At 42.8% G+C, this 18,959-nt stretch overlaps 1 protein-coding gene across 5 annotated transcripts in view; it reads right to left on the reverse strand.

The window, feature by feature from the left end:
* Positions 1-18,959, reverse strand: part of DROSHA (drosha ribonuclease III) — a 3,547,421-nt gene that overhangs the window by 653,107 nt on the left and 2,875,355 nt on the right. For all 5 annotated transcript variants that reach the window (XM_044065333.1, XM_044065331.1, XM_044065329.1 and 2 more), the window contains exon 27: positions 5,888-5,993. In XM_044065333.1, coding sequence (XP_043921268.1) covers positions 5,888-5,993 — 106 coding nt within the window. The remainder of the gene's footprint in view (positions 1-5,887; positions 5,994-18,959) is intronic.

Genomic DNA, 18,959 nt, shown 5'->3' on the forward strand with positions numbered 1-18,959 from the left:
ACTGCTGGTATTTTAGCATGTGGAATTGGCAGTTTAAGGCCCTCATGGCCAAAGTGGCAGACGTATACACTTTCTTCCCCCATCTTTCTAATGCTCTGAAATCTCTTTCAGAAGGTAGTGGATTCTTAGCAGTAGAGGCATTAACCCCTTTGGGACCCTGGGAAATGGTTTCGGGGTCTGCAACAGGGCTTTTATATAGAAACTTATGAGAATCAGGAACTCGGTAGTATCTGTCTGGTTTAGCTGGTGCAGGAGGTAAGGAGTCTGGGTTTAGACTAGATTCAGTGTAAACATCATCCAAAATGTCTAAAACTGGAGGAATTGCAAGGGGTCTATGCTGTGGAAGAAGAAGAAACTCATGGAGTCTTTTCTTAGAGTCAGAGTAATCTTGGCCTTCCCAGTGGAAGTGTTCCCTCATAGTGTGTAAAGTTTCCCCAAAAGAGTAGTCTTCAGGGGGGGAGATAGAGGGAATGGACTCTTCAGCATCTGAGTCTTCATAAGGAGGGAAGAATAATCCTGGTCCTCAGAGTTAGCTGAGGAAATGGATGCTTGGTCAGAGGAAGGATAATCTTCCTCCAGTCTAGGCCTTTTGTCAGGAGGGGGTTGGGAACCCCTGATAAGGGTAATTAATTCGTCAGCCATCTTAAGCATCTGTTTTTTAGGCATAGGGGCCTGTGGGGGGGGGGGGGGTCTGTGGACCCGGTTTCCTAACTTTTAAGGGGGCTTTAAGTTTAGCATAAGACTTAATAGAGATAGCTGTCAGTTTGAAGACACCTTCAGAAACCGAAGGCCTGTCCAAAATCTCCGGATCACTGTCAGGGTTGGCGTCCGAGGGGTGAGATGGAACCGGCTCCTGAGGCCCAGCTGATTTGGTCTGGGAGGCCGTCAGAATTTCTAAATCAGTGGTAGTCAGGGGCTGCGTAGGCGGCTCGTTGAAAACCGGAGAACAGGCGGCAGGCCTTGCTGAGGCCTCGGTATCTGGTCTTGGTTGCCTGTCCTTATCCTTGCATTTTTTAGTCATTGCTGATGTCAGTTGCTCCGACGACATGCTATAGTTACATTTTCTGCCAAAATAATGTCGGGCGAAATTTGCCTGACGCTTGATTGTACGTTTGTTTAACCTAGCACAAAACTGACAACCAGAGACATCGTGGTCTGGGCCTAGGCAAGGAATACAATAAGAATGAAAATCCTTATGAGGTATTTGCTTCCCACAAGAAATGCAATCATTAACTTTGTCTGACATCGGTCTGAGGCAAGAAAAGTTTCCCCAACGGGGTACTTAGCTTTAGAGAAGACTTCGGGCTGAAATTCGATTCGAAAATCTCAGGAGCTAGCCGACCAGCACTTGCGAACTGCTTCTGCTTCGGGCACCGCGCGGCAAGAAAGACTGAAGAAAATGGCGTCGGCTGCCTCTTTTATACCCCTGAAGCACTGACGTCAGGAAAGAAGCGACGACAACCGACGCCAGACCAAGACGTTGGGATTCGGCCGACTGCGGGACCACCTGACGGCAGGATAACCCAAGTGTGATGACTGCAGCAGTATAACACGATGAGCATCACTGTAAAACTCCACTGCCAATCATGAGCTGACAGGTGAGCCCGCTGTGGCGACCCCTAACTGGAAAAAAGCCGAAAGAAGAAGAAGAGGTGCCAATTTTATGTCAGACCTGCTGGCTTGTCTGTGGAAGTCCTGTGGGGTGAAGCACATGAAGACCACCCCCTACCATCCCCAGATTAGTGGTCTTGTTGAGAGGTTCAACTCTACAATCAAGTCCATGCTAAGTGCATTTGCAGATCAGTTTAAGAGGGAGTGGGACAAATATTTGCCCCATCTGTTCTTTGCTTACAGAGAAGTTCCCCAGGAATCCACAGGTTTTTCACCCTTTGAGTTGCTGCATGGGCATAGGGTGAGGGGACCTCTAGATTTAATTCGAGGTGAGTGGGAAGATGAGTGTGAGTCTCACAAGGAGTCTGTTGTGGCATATGTCCTGAACTTCAGGACAAGGCTCAGGGAACTCATGGGCCTGGCCCAGGAGAACCTGGCAGAAGCCCAACAACAGAAAAAGGTGTGGTATGACAGGAATGCTCAAGCTAGAGAGTATGCTGTAGGGCAGCAGGTGATGGTTCTCAATCCTGTCAGACACAAGTTGCAGGCAGCTTGGGAGGGACCCTACAAGGTGGTAAGAAAGGTAAGTGATGTTAACTACATGGTGGAAGTGCTAGGCAGACAGCAATGGCACAAATTGTACCATGTTAACATAATGAAACTTACCATGATAGGGAGGCCCTTGTGTTGAGCATTTGCATTGGATTGCAGGAGGAGTCAGAGAGATCTTGTGACTGATCTCCTCAATGAGGCTCGGGCTAACACCTCGGTGGAAGGGGTAGCAATGTCCCAGCAGCTATCTCCTACCCAGGTTCGAGAAATCCGAGCAGTGTTGCAGCAGTTTGGGGGCATGTTCACCGGGAAACCAGGGAGCACCCACCTGGTGCAGCACCAGGTGGATACAGGACCCCAAAGGCCTATCAGGCAAGCCCCTTATAGGGTGCCTGAGAGAGTCAAACAGACTCTGAAGGAAGAGGTACAGGAGATGTTGGAACTAGGGGTGATTCAAGAGTCCAACAGTCCCTGGGCCTCACCAGTGGTGTTGGTGCCAAAGAAGGATGGCAGCAACATGTTCTGTGTGGATTACAGGAAATTAAACAGTCACACAGATTCGGATGCTTACCCCATGCCTAGGACAGATGAGGCCCTAGAGCAGCTGGGTGGGGCTAAGTATCTTACAACCACTGATCTTACCAAGGGTTACTGGTAGGTGCCCTTGACTCCTAGTGCTACAGAGAAGTCAGCCTTTGTGACTCCTTTTGGCTTGTATGAGTTCACAAAAATACCCTTTGAGATGAAGAATGCCCCAGCGACTTTTCAGAGGCTGGTAGATCATATCCTAGCAGGAGCAGGAGGGTTTGCCCTTGCTTACCTAGATGATATTGCCATCAACAGCCATTCCTGGCAAGAGCACCTTCAGCATGTCAGGGAGGTGCTGGGCAGACTACAGAAGGCAGGGTTGACCATTAAGCCGAGCAAATGTCAGGTGGATATGGCAGAAGTCTCCTCCCTAGAACATAGAGTGGGGAGTGGTGAGATAAAGCCGGAACCTGCCAAAGTGGAAGCTATTCAGGCATGGCATGCACCTGTTACCAAAAAGAAGGTGAGGGCATTCTTGGGGACAGCAGGGTACTACAGAAAGTTTGTTCCCAATTATAGTATCACAGCTGCTCCCTTCACAGACCTGACAAGGAAGAACAGGCCAGATAAGGTAGTGTGGACCCCAGCATGTGAGCAGGCATTTCAGAAGCTTAAGGAAGCTTTGGGAGGACCTCCTGTGTTACCCAGTCCAGACTACAGCAAATAATTTGTTGTGCAGGTGGATGCTTCAAAGTATGGGGTGGGAGCTCTATATTCAGAGGGAGAAGAGCACCCAGTGGTTTATCTCAGTCGTAGGCTCCAACACAGGGAGGAATGCTATGCAGTGGTAGAAAAGGAATGTCTAGCCATAGTGTGGGCACTACAAAAACTTCAGCCTTATCTGTATGGAAGAAAATTTACTGTGATGACAGATCACAATCCGCTAACATGGTTAAACAGAGCCAGTCAGCAAAATGTCAAGTTGCTAAGATGGAGTCTGGGGTTGCAAGCATATGATATGTCAGTGCAGCACCACAGTGGGAGTAGCAATGCCAATGCAGATGGGCTCTTAAGACAGGGAATGGGGTGAGGTACACCCAGATAGACCTGGCACTCTCAAGCGATGTTTCTCAAGGGGCATTTGAAAAACTTGCTTGAGTTCCCCGGGGGAGGAGGGGGATGTGATGATTGGGGAGAGATGGGCGAATGCTGCCAGCCTAGTCAAATAGAATTTGATACATAATTCTATCAACTGTATAAATAAATGTAAAATACAGGCTTGTGTTTTTAAATGTAAGAAAACACTGTAAAATGTGAACTTCAAGATTGTTGCAACATTGCCATCTGCTGTAAGGAAAACCAAGCCAAACATTTCAAATGTGTCTTTTTAAATTGAAAAGATCTTATGAATCTCTTTAATGTTAGAATTCGGCTCCAGGGCAGCTGGATGAATATTTCATGCCCATTGCTTTAAGGCTAAAGTTTATGACTACAATTTAGATGTGGAAGGTGCTTTATTGCTCTGGTTTTTGCTAGCATATAGATGTGAAATGTCTTCTATTGTTGTAAGTTTCTGTGCAGGTATTAGATTGCTAAATAATGCAGTTTGTAGCCTGAGAACTCAGACCAGATGTTAAGATGATGCAATATGAATACTGGGAAAACCAAAGTGTCAAAAATGATGTAATTTTTGGGAGGGCCTTAGAGACATGTTTGTTAGTAATGTTTAAATACTATTTCTCACAAGAGACTGGAAAACATTTTGACTTTGGACATCTAACTTATCAGCACTCTGCCTTATGCTCACATGTAAGTTTTAGCACTGTGACTTCTTGTGGGAATAGTTAAAGCTAGTAAAGATTAATTAGGTATTTTTCTTTAAAATCAGACCTGTCCTACTGTATTATTTTAAGTTTCTGTGTGATCTCTGAACTCTTAGATATCTCTGTGGTGTAGTAGTTTTGTCTTGCGTTTTAATTATTTATTATTAAATATTTTTAAAACCTTCTACCTGTGGCTGCTTTGTGTAGAGATAAACTCTAGAGGACACTGCATATTTATAGAGGTTATTGTAATAGGCCACTCTCAAGAAAGCCTTGACTGTTAGACAAAGTAATCCAGCTATAACAAATAATGCACCCAGCTGAAGGCAACATAATGTTTTTCCAGGTGTCAGCCTTCTGTTTCAGAAAACAGGGAAAAGGAATAAAACAGACAAAGAGATTCTGTGTGTATGTGTGTGTGTGGTTACGTGTTTAACAGTGTGTGACAAGTACAAAGGAGTAAGACAAAGGCAAAGGCGAAGGATAAATCTAGCAATGCAAAGGTGGGCGAGATAAAGAAGGCATAAATTAATATTTAGCAAGAAATTAGAATCATTTATTTATTTTGGGGGTGGGGTGGAAAAAGGCGAAGAGACATAACAGTAATAAAGAAAGTTTCTGAAGCAATGCACCAGAGAACAAATGGATGCCCTAACTTGCACGGACTGACTGCAAAGTAATAAAAGGAACCTGTGTTCTTACACAATTGCAGGGTCATCACACTGTATGTGATTTCATGCAAAGACAGGGATAAAACTTAACACACACTTCAAGTCACCATGCTTGGAAGTTCTGCTTTTGTGCATAATCAAGTGCATCTAATTATGGTCCGTAACATTTTTCACATAGCACAGTTAGTGGTACTCTTGCAGTTCACAATAGTACTTGATATAATTCTGTAAGATGCTAAATATTGTGGTTTACAGTACATCACAAATACTAACTACCATACTAAAAGTAATTTTTATAAAAAAATGCAGTACATCTCAGTAATAAATACAGCACCTTCCTCCCACCTGCAAAGAAAATGAAAATTAGTAGGCATAATATAATCATCACATGAAACAAAATTACTACTGCAGATCTGCAAAGCCAGGAATGGCCATGTAGCACCAACCACTGTTCATCCAAAATCATAAATGTTGTAGGACTGCACTGCTGAACTAATCTTTAGGGAAATAACAGCACTCCAAATCACTGCCCTGGGTAATACCAATTGCTCGTGCACTCTGATCAACACGTTCCTGGCTGGAGATATAGCAGAACAGATTTTAGTTATTAATCAAACCCGCAAGTAATTCACTAAATGTTGCTTGGCATTCTGCTTCTAGCAAAGAGATAGGCCCTTGCAAGATGATTTATGTGTGCCTCACCGTTAAGTGCCCTTCATGATGATCAGGAAAATGTGTGAATAAGTGCTTCGTGGCCACTAACTGCATTATGGAGTCACCCAAGAATTCCATCCTCTGATTGTGGCCTCTAAAAAAGAAAAAGACAGGGCAGAAAGATCAATACAAGTTCCAAGATCAAAACAAAAAGAAAATCAGTTTGAGAGCCAACAGGTTTGTTATTAAAATATGTGCAATAATGCTTCCTACAATCAGGCTAACTTCCTTGAATTTGAAATGCAAAATGAATTTTCTTGCTGCTACATGAGAAAAAAAGACAGCTGCTGACTCTCATGCAAACACAGTGTGGGATGCACTGGAAATTATGCCATCTGCCTAACACTTACAGTTTGACCTGGAGGGAGTCTTTAGCAGAGAGGATACTATAATTAGAACTAATTATGTCCTTATCTGTAATTATTACATTTTAAATGTGCATATCTCTTGCAACCACTGCTGTCTCACACAGGATTATTATTTTAATAAGATAAAAATATAGATAAAGCTGAAGTATTTTCTCCAAGGGGGCTGTTAAATTAGTACCACATAACACTGTAATAAAAACAGTGCAATCTGTACACCATTTTAACGTAAACTATGCAGACTTCTACCTGCACTAGCTAAGTTCAAAACACATTTTAACTGTGTGTGAATAGTCCCTTTAAACATAGCTATGTAATAAAACACACTGAAACCCTGATTTTGAAAGTAAGAAGTACAACTTTGTAAAACATGTACAACATCATGGCAAGTAGGCTTTTAATCACAGTCTGGAATGTGAAATTCAAGAAGCTTAGTATCTTCTTAATTATAAAGACAATGTGGGAATATTTAAATTATTAACAACTCTACTACACAACACTCGCATACACAGCCTGAGAGTCCATAGAAAACATATATATATTAAAGTCTAAATCGGTGGGACAAAGTTTGTAAAGTGGCAGGGCCCCTTGAAAGAATTTTTAGTACTGTCTTAAATGCAGCACTTCTCTTGCTTTTTTTTGTCAATACATTTTTAAAATCATAACCCCATCCCACTCAGATATGTACACACACCATTTGCATACAACTTCCACAAGAAAAAAGTGCTCTCCACAGAGAATTTTTTTAAATCCAGGATACACGTCACCTTCCTTCTTTCATAATTTTCACTGTAGTAAGAAGACTACTGTTACTGATAGACCTGTTCTTTAACACGTGCTGTGTGGAGTCCCATTGCACCTGTTCTATTAACATACTAGGGTACAAAGTTTTGTAGAAGATCATTCTAGCTACAGAATGCTGAAAACAGCAACTCAAAAATTCCTGCCAAAGCTGAAAAATGCAAGGGCTGCTGATTCTGGCAATTGTCTAACAATCCTACAGCCCTTCCTTTAAACATGGGGGCATGCTGTATCTGGTGCTACAAGAACAAACAAAAAAATTGGTCTAAATTTATTTTCCAGTTAAACTCATTCAAGAACAATATTGCTGGGAGGGAAAACATCAATTTCAGCTTCAGCAACTCAGCAAATACACAACAGCTTGTTTCTCACATACTAGTAGCTATTAAACTCGATGAAAAAGACTGACTTTTATTTATTTATTTTTTATTTGTAGTTTGTTAACCGGGAAAGTTCATTGGGCCGTATTGAGCCCTTTTTTAATGGAGGCCAGGGGAGAAAAGCTCCAAGTACATTCAAAATTATTTGATCAGTTAGTACAAGAAAGCATATACAAAATTTGAGCAGTTAGTACAAGAAATACAAATAATACTGGTAGTTTATGGGTGGAGCAGAGTGTCCGAAGTGATTTGTGACAGATGAGTACCTGTAAAAGTGAAAGGGAAGGTCTACAAGAGGGTAGTGAGACCAGCTATGTTATATGGGTTGGAGACAGTGGCATTGACCAAAAGGCAGGAGATTGAGCTTGATGTGGCAGAATTAAAGATGTTAAGATTTGCACTGGGTGTGACGAGGGTGGACAGGATTAGGAATAAGTATATTAGAGGGTCAGCACAGGTTGGAAGGTTTGGAGACAAAGCCAGAGAGGCACGATTACGTTGGTTTGGACATGTGCTGAGGAGGGATGCTGAGTATTTTGGGAAAAAGATACTAAGGATGAAGCTACCAGGTAACAGGAAAAGAGGAAGGCCTAAGATAAGGTTTATGGATGTGGTGAGAGAGGACATGCAGGTGGTTGGTGTGACAGAGCAAGATGCAGAGGACAGGAAGAAATGGAAACAGGTAATCTGCTGTGGTGACCCCTAACGGGAACAGCCGAAAGAAGATGATGATGAGCTTATACAATTATAGGAGAGGAAGCTCTATGTACAATACAATATTTGTTGGCAGTTACTACAGTTATTTTACCAGTTAATACAAGAAAGTATATACAAAATATGAGCAGTTAGTACGAAAAACATATAATACTGGCAGTTTATACAATTATAGGAGTGGAAGCTCCATGTACACTACAATATTTGTTGGTAGTTAATACAGTTATAGGAGAGTTTTGCAAGATACATTCACATTTACTGGCAGTTAATACAATGGAGAATAACTGTGCGAGAGGAAATAGGAGAAATTTAGGAGGGATGTGAGCAGGAACATTCCCAGGTGGAGGATAGATAAGAGTGTAGAAGGGACTTAAAGGCGGAATGATTTTGGGTGGTCTGAATGAGGGGAGGAAGTGAGTTCCATTTTTGTGCAAGATAGAAGGCTAATAGGGATTGGCCTGGAGTGCGAAGAGGTTTGTGCAGTTCAAGTAGGTTCTGATTGGTGGATCTAAGAGAACGGCCAGGATGGTGCATTGCTAAAGTGGAGGATAATGAAGGGCAATGGGAAGGACTGAAAATGAGTTTATGGGCAGTGGAGAGTTGAATGAAAGATAGATGATTAGGGAGTTCTAACCAGTTCGGTGAATGTAAGGAAATGCAGTAGTGACAGGAAGCTTTGGAATTTGTAGCAAACCTGGCAATTTTATTGTAGCAGGATGCCAGCTTAGCCTTGATGGTACTTTGAAGGCTGGTGAGAATTGGAGCTCCATAAGTGAGGGAGGGGAGTAGCTAAGAGGTTGATAGGGTTAGCCTGGTTGAGGTGGTTAGGTAGTGATTATGCCGGTGAAGCATACCTAGTTTTTGGTGAGTTTTCTTGATGTTGGCTTGAACGTGTATATCAAATTTTAGCTGTTCATCAATAAAGACTCCGAGAAGCATGGGGGCATGATGTATCTGGTGCTACTCATTAAAGTTAGTAAAGCATCTTTTTTAATCCACGGTGTCTAGGTATGACAAGAGCTACCCATCAAATTCATCAAATAAAAAAATAATTAAACTCATTTAAGTCTTTGGTCACCTTGTCTGTGTTTTAACAGCACAGGAACCTTCATTCATCAAACACTTAGCTTACAGATCCACAAGTCGCTGCTGAAGGAGTTTCCTGCAGATGTTAACATGAGACATGTACTTGCTCCTGTGGAAAGTAAACAGCAGACTACAGTATTCTCCAACAGCAGCCGAAAACACACAGCCCATGAAAAAAAGAATGTGACACCTACTTGCATGACTTCCCACTGAAAGCTCAAGGACTTCTAGTCAGTCCTCAAAACAAATGAATAAATGAACAAAATCAGTGATACATACCAAGTCCAAGGTTGGTGTATCTCAAGAGTATTCCTTTTTTTTGGGGGAGGGGTGCAGCAATCTCAGCATTAGTAAGCATAAGTAGTAAGCATATGGGGAGTGGAACCACACACATCAGGGTGTACTTGCAAAAACACTTTAATGGTATAACAAAAAGTTCTAACATCTATTTTATTTAAGTGCTAGTCACTCATTTTCTGTAACTATGAGATACAAGAAGACTGATTACACACTTCTGACAAGAAACCACCTTCAATATGCATCAACAACCACCATCCCAACTCAAATGACATGTACATAAATTTCTGGCAAAAGGAACTGTAGGAAGTGTTTGCCTTTTATTACAGTGATTGCCATCAATGCATACACCCTACCACATTTTGTCTGTTGGCATATATGTTCCTTTATCAGTTTGTTCTTCAAGTAATGCGAACAGTCCATGCCATCACTGCATTAATGTCTGCATCTCATTCAGACCAACAGCACTCCCTTTGCTCCTTGATGTACCATTGGACAAGCAGCAGGAAAATGGTGCATCAATCATCTTGGATCACAGCCTGGCTTTACTCTTCTGTAGCTTTTCTGTGACAAATGTATAAACCTATATTGTAATGTACTGGAGCTAAAAAGATGTAAACATCCTTTCTTACCCCTGGAAAGATGTGCCATTCTCTGTGTAAAGTGTGCAAGAATAAAAATAAGTTATGCATTCACCATAACGTTCCATCTGTGTTATCCATTTTCATTCTTTCCAACAGCTGGGTTTGGATCTGACCCTCAGATCCGACTCAGCTGCTTTTTATGCCTTGTGGCTACTGGAAGCTCTCATGCTTTTCTTTTACCCATAATGCTCGATTCCCCTATCATATCTCAGATTTTGCTTCTGGCCTTAAAGCTTCATAAGAACATTAGGACACTAGTGTGAGAAACCAATATCTTATCTAGAACTCAAAGGAAGGAACACTGGTTCCCTTATTACATTCTCATTCTTCTAGAAGTCACAAAGTAAATGGTAGGGGGTTGGAGGGAGGGGAGTTGAAAAAGAATGACAATGGATAAAACGGATGAAGTGTTATGGGATTATATAACTTCTTTATCTGATGTTGGCAATTTTCATTCATTCCTCAACAATTGGGACAGAGTCCCCAGCTACCCGAATCCCCCGGAGGACTCCAAGGAAGGATATTCCTGAGCACTGTTGATCCAAAGGCTGCTCTTCCCCTCAAGACCACATCCAATTTGTACTGGGTAATAAAGGTATGAGGATTAGCCCTAGTTACAGCCTCACAGATATGGTCTATGGAAGACCTTTATAAAAATACTGATGTTGTTGTCATGGACCTGGTTGAACGGACTCTCAAAGGTTAAGGATATGCAGTCAGTCAACCGTTTGGATAAAGTTACTTTTGCAACTGGCTTGCCTAATTTCAATTCCGCAAAAGCAATAAACACTTGATCTGTTTTTCTGAAATTCTTTGTTCTATGCAAATAGAAACAACTGTCTGTGAACATCCAACAGATGCAACATGTATTCACCTTTGTTTGCGAAGTTTGGAAAGAAAACTGGAGGATTAATGGACTGATTGATGCTGGATTTTGACTCCACCTTAAGAAGAAAGGAAGGATTGGTTTGTAGTGCTTTCCTCTGTCTATGGAATATTAAATAAGAAGGCTTAAAAGACAAGGCTTGAAGCTCAGAAAGTCTTCAAGGAGACAATGCAGCTACCAAAAAGTTTTCCAGATTAAAAACTTTTGTTCATATTTTGCTGCTGTTTCAAAGGGAGACTGAGTCAAAGCTTGTAATACTAAATTTAAATCCGATGATGGACTTGGATCTTTAAAGGGTGGTCTCAGAAGAAGGGTACCCTTACAAAAGCCTTACAATGTTTTGAGGAACCTAAGATGGAATTGTTAACTCCTATATGAAAATTAGAAATGGCAGCTAGTTGTACTTTAACAGTTGAGGAACCAGTGCCTTCATTAAAAAATCTGGCCAGAAACTCAAGAGTTTTATCTACTGATGCTTGAAAAAGGGGCCATGTCTTTTTGCTGTGCTCAAAAACATAACTTTTTCATTTACTTCTGTAAATCTTTCATGTGGAATCTTTATGGGAAGATAAAAATCTATGATGGACAGGGGAGGGCAGTCTAGGTTGTCTGGCTATCGATGGAAGTGGAGAAACCATGCAGTCAACTTTAGGCCTGAAATGTCTGGGTGAATCATGTCCATCTGGTGAGACAGGAGGTCTGGAAAAGGATCCGGAATCCATGGAGTGTAAACTAGATGAAGCCAAAGAAAGAGAAATAAATCTCACGAGGCTAATAAGGGGCAATGATGATGACTTTGCTCATCAACCAAGAGATGGGGATATGTGTAGCGGAGACCGGAGGGTGGGTGGTGGGCAGTTGTGGAGGAGACCGTCTTTCGTTGACTCCCCTGATGAGGGGATCAGGCAAAGAACCTGCTTTACTTGTTGTTGAATGGAGATCCAAAGAGGTCACAGCAAGGTTGGCCCGACTGGCAGAATATCTTTTCTGCAACTCTCATGCTGAGAGACCACTTGTGAGGTAATAAAATGGATCTGCTCAACTTGTCTGCTATCGCACTGGATTTCCCGGAATGTGCATTACTGTCAGAAATTGAATGGATGAGACTGGCCACTGCCACACTCTCAGAGCTTCTCGACACAAAGGGTACAATCTGGTGCCTCCTTGTTTGTTGCTGTACCATACCACTGACATACTGTCCATTTGAATTGCAGTAGTCCTGGAGGGGAGGGAATCTTGAAAGGCCTATAATACTAGGAGTACTGGTCTCATTTCTAGGACATAAATATGCGTGTTGGCCTCTTTCATCTTTCAGGGACCATGTGCTTTGGACTGTCTTTCCCAAGATGTGCCCCCAGCCCCCAATTTGGGAAGCATCAATGGTCATTACGGCTTAGGGATGCGGAATAATGAAAGGACAGCCTTGAAATACCTGATCTGATTAAATCCACCACGACAGGCACTTTTTGCATGCCTGAGTTATCCTGATCTGGGTGGACATATGATGATTTTGAATGGACTACTGAGTTGCTAAGGTCCATTAAAAATTCTCATATGGTATCTTGTCTTGCCAGAAGAACTAGAACTATCGCAGCAAACACTGACCCCCAAGGCTTGTAGAATCAATCAAGACAACAGAGAAGAATTCTGAATTACCTTTTTGACTTCAAATCGAATAGATTGTACCCTTAGTAAGGGAAGGGAGGCTGTCACTGATAGTGTGTTGAACAAGGCCCCTATGAACTCTAATATCTGAGATGGTTCTAACCGAGACATGTTGTGGTTGATGGTAATTCCTAGATGAGACCAATATGGAGTACATAGTCTCGAGCTTTTATCAGAAGATGCCTGGCTGTAGTGGTTGAGCCAATTGTGCAACTACGGAAATACCCGAAATCCCTGAAATCTCAAGTGAACTGCTGCTATTGCCATGCATTTAGTGAACACCCTGGGGACTGTGGTGAGGCCAAAGGCTGTGCTCTGAACTGGTAATGACTGGATCTCAGCTGGAAGTGTAGGTGTCTCCTGGATTGTCTATTCCTTTTTATGTGACAGCACACATCCTGAAGATCTATTGAGCACAACCAGTCATCCTTGTGAAGGAAAGGCAAAATGGACTGAACCATGACCATCCGGAACTCTGTACACTGATTTGTTCAGATTGCTGAAATCCAAAACTGGTCTCCCTCTGACTCAAAGGTGGTTCACCTGAAGCAGAAGTCAGGTCTGAGCTGTCCAATGTCAATGCTCCAAGGGGCAGAGAGAGGTCCGACTTCTTTGAAGTCTATTCTAACACCTTCAATCCGAAAATGACGCTTCGGCTCCAAGAGTCATCCGGCTTAAACATGCTCTGTGCTGGTGCATTCAAAGAATGCATTGGAGCCAAAGATACAACAATCTCCAGCTCTGACAATGATGGTCCCAGAAGACTGGGATCCAAGGGCTCTGAAAACATGGGTCGAATCTAAGAAACAGCCGAGATGGGAGGTGTAGTACTAGTAAAGGTGTCCAGACCCAAAGGAGTAGGACTCAGGGAATTCCCATCTGAATCTGTGCTGAAATAATTCATCATTATCCTACGCATGTCAGCTTCTATCAGGGTCCTGGAAGAACAAGAGGATGAGGCCACTGAAGGGGACCTGGAATGCAGGCTCTCTCCATAAAAGAGGATAGCACCCGGGAAGGGACCGGACCCAAAGAGGAAGCATACCTACTTCGAGATAAATGTTTCAGATGTGAGGCTATTGGATTTAATGAAGCAGATAAAACATCGGACATAGAAGAAGCCGAAGATTTAGTCTTCAGATCCGACTTTTTTGAAACTTTTCCAGTAGTCTCTATGGTTGGATCCGTGGACAGTGTGGCCTTTTTCTGTACTTTTTTTTGTCAGGCTTGGAGGGTTGAGCCCCAGATAGTAATTCCAAGAAGGTCATAGGGAGAAGTCCTTTCAAGATAAGTTTATTTTTGCAGTCTACCAAAGCAAGGGATTAAACGCTTTGCAGATCTCACAATTAACTTTTAAATGAGCAGGGCCCAAACAACAGAGACACAGATCGTGTGCACGATAAAGTGGAATCTTGTGCCCACAATGCTTACACTTTTTAAAGCCTAACAGTTTGGTTGAGGAATCCGGGGAAATAATGGTGCCATTGTTGGATTTTAATGTAAAGGTTATAGGGGCAGACATGTGAGTGGGGGAGAAAAGCAGCAGTTTGGTTTATTAGGATTTAACATGAGACGACGGTTAAGAAGCCAATTTTCAACTGTGTTAAAAGTATTTTGGGATAGAATCGACAATGCTGTAGGTGAAGTGTCAGACCATACTAAAGTGGAGTCATCCGCATATTGAATGCATGTTGCATTTATGATGATCTTATACAAATCATTGATGAAAATGGAAAATAATAGTGGACCTAGTATGGAGCCTTGGGGTACTCCGAGGGTGATGGGTAAAAGGGTGGATAGTTTGTTCTGCCATAGGACAACCTGTTGTCTACCACTGAGATATGACTGAAACCACTGGATGGCCTGGTCCTCAAGGGAGATGGATTTCAAAGTGTTTATGAGTATTTGGTGGTTTACCATATCAAAGGCTTTTGAAAGATCGACAAAGATAGCAGAGGAAAGTTTACTATTGTTTCAATGTTGGTTAATGATGCTAAAGAAGGAGAGGAGGGCTGAGGTTGTACTATGGAATGGTCTAAAGCCATGTTGGGTGTTGGCTAAAAGATTATTATGGATAAAAATGCTCAGGAGTTGATTGTGGATGCATTTTTCCATAATTTTAGCCAAGGGTGACAAAATAGTCTATAGTTTGAAAGTTCAGCAGAGCTGCCCCTTTATGGAGTGGGATGACATGGGATATCTTCCAGACGGAAGGAATGGATGCTTCAATTATAGTTCCATTGGTCAGGATAGTAATGGGGTATGCTATGGCATCTGCAGCTTTTTGTAGATATTCTGCAGGGACGAGATCAGCCGACAGGGTGGTAGGCTTTAGTTTTTTTAAGTAATTTTCGGACCAAAGATGTGCAAACTGGCTTGAAGTTAAAGGGGAGTTGGGAGCAGGGTGTAGTGGCCAGAGAATATGGGCATCCAGGGGATAATTGGTTACCTAGGTTCTGGATGGTTGTTGTAAAGACACTGTTAAAGTTATTGGCAATTCCTGCTGGGGGGTTTTGGTTAGAATCCAAGGGGGTAGGAGTGGAGGACTATCCTGGACTAAGGAGCTTGTTTATACCTACCCAAAACTTTTGTGGCTTGTTTTGTTGTTTTTCTTGTAGATGACAGTAACAGTTTTTCTTGTCTAATGTGGTGAATTTTTTTGTTTCATTTCTTAGCTGTCTGTACCTAAGTTGATCTATGGGTTTTTTTGTGCTCCTCAAAGTGGCCCAAGCCCCATTTCCAAGTAACATTTTATGTCTGGTTTCTTTTGAGAGCCAAGGAGCAACTTTTCTTTTGGTTCTAACAGTCCGTGCTGGTGTATGGTTGTCAAGGATGGATAGGAATTTGGTGTTAAAGTAATTTACTGCTTCTTCAAGTGGTAATTATTTCAGAACTGACCAATTGCAAGATTTGAGTTCATTCTGGAAATTTATGTAGTTGAAATTCTTATTGTTCCTTATTGTTTTAAAAATGGACTGGTTGTGGATATCAGCTTTTTGCCTGATTAAATAGGTGAGGAGGTGATTACTTGCATCATCAGGCAGGGTCCCACTCTTGTACTTGAGGGGATGGGTGTTAAGAATCCAGTCCAGAATACTTGCTTTATTGTTGGGTTTACTGATCCTAGTGGGGTAGGATATGACCTGTGAAATGGGGGGGGGGGGGGGGGTTCCGAGGAAAGTACAGTTTTGTACACGTACCATATATGTAGATGTTCGAGTGTATTCACTGTTGCAGTCATCACATTTGGGTTATCTGCCTGCCGGTAGCCCTCAGTCGGCCTGAATACCAGAGTCTTGGGATTTCTGCGATGGATACTGTCGTTTCTTCCATGATGTCAGGTCATTAGGGGTATAAAACATGTAGCTGACGCCATTACATCAGTTTTTATTGCCCCACGAAGCAATTATGTGGTGTGGAACCCCCCCCCCCCCAGCAAAAAGCAAATAACAATGATATAAGATATGGCCAAATAAAAAAGATAGATAGAAGTATAGAGAAGTCAGGGGGCTTTAATAGCAATTCCTGACTGTCCGCCTGACTCAGGCAATCGTCCATGTATGGGTACATTTGAATTTTTCTCTGCCTGCAATATGCAATGGCTGGAGCTAAGCATTTTGTGAATACCCTGGGCACAGTAGATAAGCCAAAGGGAAGTGCAGAGAATTGATAGTGCATACAGACTGCTCTGAAACGTAGATATTTCCTGCAAGATTCCCTTATGGGGATGTGCAGATAAGCTTATTTTAAGTCTAGGGTGGCTAGCCAGGAGTCCTTGGCTAGCATAGGAAGCAGCTGTTGGGGAGTAAGCATTTTGAACCATGGAACCACCAGGAAGGTGTTGAGAATAGACAGATCCAGGATAGGGCCACAAGAGTTTTCTTTTCTGGGTACCAGAAACAGTCTGGAGTAAAAACCTTGTCCCCTTTGCTCTGCTGGGACAGGTTGAATAGCCTTGATACTGAGAAGAAAAAGTACTTGCTTTTGGGCCTCTGCCCACTGGTTTGAGGGGAGGTCTGGCCATCCGCTTGGGGTTGGCAGTGAGTGGAAGTAGAATCTGTATCCCTGGAATATAATGTTCAAGACCCATCTGTCCTGGGTGATGTATTCCTAGTTTTTTGCATGCAGGGCAAGTTTTCCTCCTAAGGGTGCAAGTACTCGGGTAAGGCTTGGAAGGGTTAAGTATAAGTCATTGTGAGATTTTGCCATAGGATGGTGGCTTACTAGTCCCTGTTTTAGCGGTGGGAGCACTCCATTGCTTTGATCTGTGCATACACTGAGACCGTAATCTTGGTGGTCTGCTGCCCCTGGATTTGGACTGAGAAGGTCTGGGAGGGACTGGAAAGGACCAGTTTTTAGAAGGCCAATGCCTACTGAATCTAGGTGGCTGAACCTGTAGAAAATCTTTAACAGTTTGCATAGATTTAGCTTTTTCCTCCATCTTTTTGAGGACCTCTTCTGCTTTATTGCCAAACAGGCGTTCTTGGTTTAATGGTGCATTTAGTCATTTTGCTTTGACGTGGTCTGGCAAGATTTGTTCCTTAAGTTAAGCATGCCTTCTAAGAACAGACCCAGTGACAGCAGCCCTGCAAAATGCTTCTAAGGCATCAAAACCACATTGCAAAGTATGTTTGCCAACTTGGTTAGCAGACTGCATTAACTCTTGTAAATCTTTCTGTTCTGCACAATCAGGAATCAACATCATTTGCCGTTTAATTAGTTCCATAATATGTTGCTGATACTTTAACATATGAAACTGGCAATTTAAAGCCCTGATGGCAAGAGTAGCAGAGGTATATACCTTCTTACCCCATCTGTCTAAAGTCCTAGAGTCCCAGTCTGTAGGGGTAGGGTTTTTGGCTGTTGTAGCCTTAATGCCTTTAGGTCCCTGGGAAATGGTCTCTGGATCCGCGGCAGGACTCTTAAAAAGGAATTTGTGGGAGTCACGTACTCTGTAGTACCTGTCAGGTTTCCTGGGAGCTGGAGGCAAAGTATCAGGGGGAAGGCTGGATTCCAAGAAGACATCATCGACAATTTCCAGAACAGGAGGGATGGCTAGAGGCCTGTGCTGAGGCAAGTTTAAAAATTCCCCGAGTCTCTTTTTTTTGGACTGTGGGTAGTCCTAGCACTCCCAGTGGAAATGCGCTCTCAGGGTATGCAGGGTTTCACCAAAGGAAAAATCTTCTGGTGGGAAAGCAGAGGGAATGGAATCCTCTGCATCAGAATCATCATAGATAGACAAGGGTGTGTCCTGGTAATCAGAAGGATCAGAGTCAACAGACTCATGATCTGAAGAATCAGAAGGAAAATCAGTTCTTGGTCTTTTTGAGGGGGGAAGGCTGGCTTCCCCTAATTAAAGTAATAAGATCTTCAGCCATTTTAAGCATTTGTTTTTGAGGCCCGTGGGCCTGAGAATGCGCTTTGGTCGCCGGTTTCTTATGTGTAGTGCGAACTCTGGGGCCTGAGAAATTCTGTGTTTTTGGTTTGAAATGAAGTGTCGGTTTAATATGAAAATCGGAAGGCCTGAACACACCCTCAGAAGCTGGTGCCTGCACAGCGGCTCCAGACCCATCCAAGGAAGAGACATCTGCAGTTCCATAATCGAAGAAGCATCTCGCGGCATACCGGACTCCGAATGGGTCTCAGTAGAGGCCTGCGAATCTGTAGGAGTGGGTGTCAGGGGCTGCGAAAGCACCTCACTGAGTACCAGCAGACTGGCGACTAGCATAACGGAAGCGTCGGTTTTGGACCTATGCGGACTGTCTCTGTCTTTATCCTTACGTTTTTTCAGAAGATCGGTAGTCGGATGGCTTATCAAAGCCATTTCGGAATACGGAGAATGAGCGTGAAAGAATTCAGCGACAAAAATAGCCTGATGATGAATAGTTCAGGCATTGAACAAGGCACAAAACCGACAGTGAGGATCGTTGTGGTCTGGGCCTAAACAGGTGATGCAGAAAGAATGAAAATCTCTGTGAGTTATTTGCTTTCCACAGGCAAGACAATTATTAACTTTTTCTGACATCGGTTAGAGCAAGAAAAAAGGCTCCCCAACGGGGTACTTATCTTTTAGAAGACTTCACGTCTGAAACTCGAAAAACGAAACTTTCAGGAGGCGGCAGACCGGCACTTGCGAACTGCTTCTGCTTCGGACACTGCAAGGCAAGAAAAGCTGATGTAATGGCATCGGCTGCATGTTTTATACCCCTGACGACTTGACGT

The sequence above is a fragment of the Protopterus annectens genome, chromosome 3.part0, assembly GCF_019279795.1.
Source record: "Protopterus annectens isolate FY-2018-M chromosome 3.part0, PAN1.0, whole genome shotgun sequence".
In the NCBI taxonomy this organism is placed as follows: Eukaryota; Metazoa; Chordata; order Ceratodontiformes; family Protopteridae; genus Protopterus; species Protopterus annectens.